Source organism: Vidua chalybeata, chromosome 12, assembly GCF_026979565.1.
Source record: "Vidua chalybeata isolate OUT-0048 chromosome 12, bVidCha1 merged haplotype, whole genome shotgun sequence".
NCBI lineage: Eukaryota > Metazoa > Chordata > Aves > Passeriformes > Viduidae > Vidua > Vidua chalybeata.
In genome coordinates, this window is record NC_071541.1 from 20,329,375 (window position 1) to 20,336,699 (window position 7,325).

A 7,325-nucleotide genomic window follows, 5' to 3' on the forward strand; every position below is an offset into this window, starting at 1 on the left:
TTCCGTGTGCTCTGTGCAGCCACGGAGGAGAGCAGAGAGGGAAGGGGCTGGGCCCAGGGCTGCGCCCCGGGGCTGAGCATTGGGTGCAGCCTGAGGATCTCCTACAGTGCCACAGGAGCTGTTCTGTCCTGCCTTTCTTTGCAGCTGAACCTGTTGCTGAAGGTGGTGCAGCTTCCCAACCCATACCCAGTACTGACCCTCTGGGAGATGCTGAGGGTAGGTCAAGGCCTTTCCCCCTGGGAGAGCTGCCAGCTCAGAGCCCAAAGCTCGGCCAGGGAGGCATCGCTGCAGGTGCCAGGACAGAACCATGCATGTGTGTGCCCTCGCCCTGCGCCATCCCCTCAGCGCTCCTGCAGCTCAGTGCTGCCCGTGCAGAACTGCAGAGATGACAGAAGCTCCTGTGGCTGTTCAGTTACAGGTGTGTCTGCAGGGAGGACTTCTCCAGCTCCTGGGCTGGATGCTGCGCACCAACAGACCTCCCGTCGCAGGGGTGAGTAGTGTGCCCCTGCTGACCCCACAGGCTGTGCACTGGTTTTGTGGGATCCATTCCTGGGAAATGGAACAACTTTCTCTCTTTCTCTTAAGGTCCTCCAAAAGAAAAGACCCAAGATACTGCAGCCACAAAGTCTCATGAGTCAAACGAATTCCTGAGACAAACACAGAAGGAAGCACAGGGAGGACAAGGTGGGTACATTCCCCTCAGCCTTCTCTGGGACTCAGCAGCCGGGGGATTTCCCTGCACATCTGGACACGCCGTGCCAGGCACAGCGGGAAGGGATCCATGGCAGCCTGGCTGTCCCGCTTGTGCTTTCATGGCCTGCAGGGCTGTTTCCCAGCCTGGCCTGGCTGCAGCTTCTCCCCAGCCTCTGCAAGAAGGCATTTGGCAGCAGCTGACAGGGAGCCCAAACTGCACCACGAGTTATGCACACCCTGAGATCCCCTGCAATTTCCCAGTGTCTGAGCAGATCAGGAGACGCAGCTGTTTGCACAAGGGAGTTCTCTGGCCCCCACAGCCTGGGCATTCTCCTGATCTTTACCTGTGACTTTGACAAGCATTGCCTCCGGAAGATGCCACCTCTCCAATGGGGAATGTTTCCATCTGATCCAGCTGTGCCTCTTCCTTTTTCAAGTGACAGACCAAACATCTCTGCAAAAGGAGGCACATCCCGGAGGAAGCAGTGGCTCAGTGGCAGCCCCTGCTGCAGGAAGGAAGGCGATGCCAGGCACGGGCACAGGCACAGGAGGTAACTGCTGTGCCGGGCTCAGCCGGGCTCAGCCCTCGGCGGGGCTGTGTGGCAGCAGCTCTTCCCCCAGGCCCTGCCCTTGCACGGCCCGGCAGCAGCCAAAGCTGGAGGCGCCTCGGCTTCCAGGCCTCTGGAGCTCGTTCACAGCCCCGGGGAATCGGGACTCACGCACCAACGCCCCTCCCGCTGCGGCTGCTCCCGGAGCTGGCCCTGAGTGCCCAGAGGCCCAAGGCACGGGAGCAGCCCCGAGAGGGAGCCCTGCTGCGAGCCCAGGGCCAGAGCCAGCCCTGGCTCCTGACTGGGCAGGGGCTGCACTGGCTCCTGACAGGGCCTGACTCTGTCCCCTGGGGCTGGGGGAGCTGTCCCAAGGCAGGGAGGGCCAGGGCTGGTAGGGGCTGCTCAGGGATGGGTTTGGCCCGTGTCCGTCAAAGCAGCGACTGCCCAAGCAGCTGCGCTGGCCCCGGGCTCTCCTCCCGGCCTGCTGGGCTTTGTTGGGTGGCACAGCCTGTGCCAAGGGGCGGCAAGGTGCCTGCAGGCCCCAGCTCTGGGGGAAACAGCGAACGTCCTGGCCGTATGCACCCTGCTGCCAGCTCAGCAGTGCAGCACAGCGCGGGCTCACGCTCCCCGTTGCTCCCACAGATGCAGCCAGCACCACAGCACCTGTTCCAGATTCCCAGAAGAGCATCGGAAGGGGTTTCTGTCATGGAACAGGCTACTCGCTAGAGTTAATGTCAGGCATGCTTCTTTTGAAGCTTGTCTTCATGTTGTGCTGCTTTAGAATCTGGTATTCCTGGAAGAGAAAACAGTGAGTGCTTTGTTGCTTTTCCCCTCAAACAGCTTATTTTGAAAGTCTCTTATAGACAGGGAAGGTTCCCAGAGAGGCTGCAGTGGAGTTGTGGCCAGTCTGTGGTTGTCCAAAGAACTCTGCTGAGGGTTCTGCTGCTGCTCAGTGCTTTCATTGGCCTCTTAATTGCTGGGCCTTGTCCTGGGGGGCCCGCTGGGGCTGCAGCCAGTGCTGGCTCCCACTGAGGCTGCCTGGCCAAGAGCAGCCCTGGGGGCACAGGGCAGAGACGAGGCAAGGTGGGGAGGAGAAAGAGCAGGGACGAGATTGCCCTTGAAAGGCAGTCGCGCTCTGGGGCCCGCTCCTGGCCAGGGAGCCTGCCCAGAGCCGTCCCCTGCTCGCCGGGGCCTTGAGGGGCAGCTGTCCAGCTGGGCCAAGGTGTGCCAGCAGCTCCAGCCGGGCTGGGGAGCCTTGCCAGCTCTGGGCCCTGCTGTGCAGGAGGGTCCCAGTGTGCCACTGGCAGCTGGTGGCCTCAGGCTCTCCTCTCTTTCCACAGTCGCAGCTCTGGACAGGAGATGAAAGCAGTGGCTTCCCCTCACACCCAGACTGCTTGTGGAGCACCTCCAGCAGTAATAAGGGCCTGGTCAGCCCTTTCTGGAGTTCTGAGCAGAGGACACCAGTAGATCTGTCTACGAGGATATCTCCAAAGACCCTGTAGATCCCACTGCCACTTCCTCTCCCCATGGGTATCCCCAAGCTGCCTTCACCCGTTTTTGATCTCCCTCTGTCCCGTCCCAGCCCATTCCCCAGTTCTTCTAAAGACCCCGGTACCAGCCCAGCACCCTCCAGCCCCAACTGAGACCAACATGGTCCCTCCTCTGCCCCTAAGCTCCCTGGCCCTGCCCCCTAAATGCTATTGAAGGTAACCCCCCGCCCCTGCCAGGGTAGGTGATGGCCCCCACTTCGGTTGCAATAAAGAGATGGAGCTGTCACCCCCGTGTCTGGGTGGTACCACCAGCAAAGCCCAGCCGGCACCAGCACTGGCTGAGCTCCATGCCCAGGAGCAGCCGTGGATGCCCACGGTGAGGGCAGGCAGGAGCCAGGCAGGGGCTGCTGTGAGCAGCGGCAGGGCCCCGAGGGGCTGGGGGAGCCCATGCTGAGCGTCCCTGGGCTGAGGGCACATTTCCTTCCGTGGGATCATCTGGGCCTGGAGCTCCTCCAGTGGCATGCCCAGGAAAAGAGGGAAGCCATCAAGAACATCTCCAGGGACACAGCCTGACCTGCAATGCCAGCAGGCAAAACAAAGCTCCTCCCTAATTAACACACACTTGATAGGACCTAATTGATGGGCCATCAGCAATCCAGGGTGCTGCACAGGGTCTGCTCCTCTGGGCGAGGGCCAGAAGGGAAGGGAAGGGCTGTGTGGCCTCGGGGCCTGATGGGGCTGATGAACAGCCCCAGAGGCACAACAAGCCAGCTGCAATCACACTTGATTTCCAGGTCAAAACACTTGGCCTAGCTGGCCTGGGCTTCCCCATAAGGCACGTGGGGGCTTTGGAGTCCCCCAAGGGTGCACGAGGGACTAGGGTCCCTTGTGAGACACACAGGGATATTTTAGGTTCTCTCTGAGGCATGGAGGACTCTGGGGGTCCACTGTAAGTCATGCAAGGGATTTGGAATCCTGTGTGAGGCACGCAGGGGGCTTGGGATGTCTCCCACGGTGTGCAGGGTGCTGGGGGTCTCTGCTGGGGCCCGTGATGGGGTTTTGGGGTCTCATTTCAGATGTGGAGAGGGCTGCGGACTCTCATAAGCGTGCCGGTGCTTTGCGTCCCTCCTGCTGCAGGCAGTGGGGCTGGAGTCTCTTCTGAGGCACGCAGGGGCCGGAGCCCTCCCGGCTTCCCTGCTTGGCCCTCCCGGGCCCGTCCGGCTCGGGGCTGCCGCGGCCCAGGGGCAGCCGCCCTGCCGGGACGGCTGTGGCGAGGGGGCGAGGCGGAGCTGCCCCGCCGGGTCGCGCTGCACGGGCACGGCACGGGCGGTGCTGAGCGCCGGGCAGGCGGCACCCCGAGCCCAGGGGCCGCAGCCCCGGCCCTGCCTCCAGCGGAGCCGGGCACAGGCAGCCCCGCAGGCAGAGCGGCGGGACCGGGCACCGCTCAGCGCCCGAGGGGACGGAACCGATGCCACAGGAGCCTGGGGAGCCCTGAGCAGGGCCCTGGCGCTGCCCGCTCGGCTCTCCCGGGCCTGTGGCCATCCCAGGCACCAAGGGCTCGCTCTGTGTCGCGCTCTTCCCGCCCAGCGGGGCTCCGGCTGAGCGCCCGGCTCCTGCCACTGCCTTGGGAACGCTGAGGGGCATTCGGGGACGGAAGTGAACTTGCCACGGAGAGAATTCATAGGAGACTTGTTTAGGCCTCTTGCAGACTTGTTTAGGCCCTCTTTAAGTTGACAAACAACTTAAAATCCCAGGCTGAATCGTGTGCTTTAACGTGTGGGGATTCCTTGAAGACGCTTTGTAACTCCCCGTGGTGCCGGGCCGGGCCGTGTCCCAGCGAGCACCAACACCCAGGAGCTCCGATGCATGCAGCATGGCTGGCACCAGGGAAACGAGTCAACATCCCTACAGCTGCCCGCTCTGCCTGCAGGGCTGTCACGCAACAGCAATGTTCCAGCAAGAACAGGCATTTTTACATCCTCAGGACGATGTGCTCTTGTGGTCCTGGTGGTGGGTCAGAGAGAAAAGCCAAATGTGACAGACTGAACTTGACTGTAGGAGAGGGATGGCTCAGCAGAGGACCTGGGGACCTGCGGTGCCAGCCAGTGACCGGGCACTCGGACACAGCAGGAAGACCCCGACTATCCCACTTCAGCTGGGAGGGTATAAAAGCCCAGAGGTTCTTTGTTCAGGGTCCCCAAGAGGCACCAGCTCAAGCTACCACTGTTCCACCACGATAAAATTGTTTTAGGGATCCAGAGGTCTGACACTCTGCTATGGAGGACATTCCACATTTCCAATCTTTTGGGCATTTAGGAGCTTTTGATTTTGCTCTGCACCCAAGAAAAACAAACCCCCAAATGTGCACAAATAACTCCTTCAGCATTTCCTCCTTTTATTTTCAGCCGATTTTTACATTGCTCTCTGCTATCTTGTCCTTGCGATAAATTTCTTAATTAAAGAAAAAGTATTAATTGGTCCAAATAAAAATTTAGACAATAACAATGAAAAGCCACTATCCAAAAAAAGGTCAGGGCTGAGCCCGGGTATCGGCGCTGGGTGAGACACAGGCTTGACCGCTACAGCAGAGGGTCCCCTATGCTTCACGCCGACTGTCCTGCCCGAGCAATTTTTATATGGTTTTTCTTGCCCGAGGCAGAGTCCCTTTTCTTCCTTTTGGACTGCACATATTCAGGTGGAGTTCTTTCTCTGTGGCAAGTTGAACAAAACACGTCCAGAGAGTGATGAGCACCCATGATCGCGTTCCCGGAATTCGGCATTGAGACGTATCTCCCCGATGGCTCTGGCTATCTCAATCTCAGATATTTATCGCGTATTCTTCGTCCGGGTGCTCCTCAGACCGCCCTGATGGACGATCCATCTCCGGGCTGGCCACGTTCATTTGATTGTAAATTAAGTTCTCCCTCCCTTGTCCAGGTGGTTTTGACATTGTGTTGCAATCCCTGTCACTGGCATGTGCATTTTAAAACTTCTTATAAGAGTATATCTTAACAGTACATGACAATAAAATACACAACAATTTTATTTGCACGAATTATCATATACACATAGAACAATCCCTCCCCTTCTATATAAACATATTAATACGTGCTTTCTCTACCTTCTACACAACTACGTTTACTGGTGCTTTATATTATCATCTTATTTCTCAAATCTTAGTTACCTCAAGGTTCATTATGCCAGTCTTCCCTCGGAATTCCCTGATACAGTCTGTAGACCTCCCCTTCCCCTTTTATCTGTTCTTCAAATCTGGCCAAAGCATCTGGTGCTCTACGGTGTACGTTTTCCTCTCCCAGTTTCATTATTTTTGATACTTGATTTGTTTTTCCCATCGCACATTCTGGGTCTGTGGGCATGGCTGCTGCTTGCGTGCCCTGTACTACGGAATGTACCAACCTAATAAAGCATGGTATCAGGCAGGGTAGGAGTATGATCCCGGCTATTGAACATAATATAAAGAGTATTACCTTCTTCCACCATGCTCCATCAAACAGATAATCCCACCAGGATGCTTGGAGTATGGAGTTCCATTTTTGTACTGGAACATGTGCTCCCCTTTTAATTTCTGTTGCCAGGCCTCTGATGCTTTCCCCATAGTCATCAATCTCTATACAACATTCCGATTCATTAAATTTTCCACAGACCCCTCCCTCTTCTGCTAATAAATAGTCGAGGGCTTATGCTGTTTTGATATACAAAGGCCCTCATCTGGGAGTGTTGTTTAGATAGCAGCTCGAGGGCGTCTGAGGTGTGGTTAGAAACGACCTCCACCACTGCCTGCAGTCTTATCAGCCGGTTTAACAGATAAATCTGGGGCAAGCACATTTCTCTCTCTCTCAGGATTTTTCATGGGGGTACACTGAGAGAAAGAAAGAGAAAACAATTTCTGTTTCTGCTCCTTGTTTTTCTGATGTGGAATGTGCTTGGAGAATTGTTTACCTGGGGTGATTGCTTGATTGGATGCTGGTGAGGATTGTTTGGACCTGGTGGCCAATCGGATCCACCTGTGTCTGGACTCTGGCGAACAGGGTCACGAGTTGTTAGTTAGTTCGATATGGTAGTTAGAGAAAGTAGCATGTAGTTTTTAGTATCCTCCTTTATATAGTATATTAATGTATTATAGCATAAAGAATAAATAAAGAAATCATTCAGCCTTCTGAACTGAGTCGGACATCATCATTCTTCCCATTGGGTTCGCCTGCATTTTACAACAAAATCGGGCTCCTATACCCCCAGCTTCCATCCTGAGCCCATGTTGCAGGACCATAATATTCTATTATCCTTTCTGCGGGCCACTCCTCCTCACCCCAAGTCTGACCCCCACCAAAAACAGGGACCTTCTTTTTTACCTCCCTTCTCTTCCTGCTCAGTCTTTCGTATAAGGGGGGCCCAAGTGAGCTGCGTTCTGACCGAGGTAGGGTAAAGAAAGCAGGTCTGATTAATCCTATTATACATGATCCTTTCCACCGCTGAGGCAACTCGCTGTATGCTTTCTTCCCACAGATCCAATACAAACCATTCGGGGCTTTCCACCTGACGTTTTTGATTTTGCGTTCGTTCGAGAACCCCCTCA

General features: G+C 56.3%; 1 protein-coding gene across 15 annotated transcripts in view; it reads left to right on the forward strand.

Annotated features, from left to right (window-relative positions):
- Positions 1-7,325, forward strand: part of LOC128794028 (uncharacterized) — a 64,489-nt gene that overhangs the window by 38,893 nt on the left and 18,271 nt on the right. Inside the window, exons 25-30 of one of the 15 annotated variants that reach the window (XM_053953607.1) lie at positions 145-216; positions 413-490; positions 586-684; positions 1,131-1,244; positions 1,884-2,049; positions 2,582-3,017. The exons of 12 other annotated variants lie outside the window; for them this stretch is intronic. In XM_053953607.1, the coding sequence (XP_053809582.1) occupies positions 145-216; positions 413-490; positions 586-684; positions 1,131-1,244; positions 1,884-2,049; positions 2,582-2,708 (656 nt within the window). In that variant the 3' untranslated portion in view covers positions 2,709-3,017. Of the gene's footprint in view, positions 1-144; positions 217-412; positions 491-585; positions 685-1,130; positions 2,050-2,581; positions 3,018-7,325 lie in introns of those variants that run through there. 2 more of the 15 variants (XM_053953605.1, XM_053953602.1) reach the window with 2 other exon arrangements.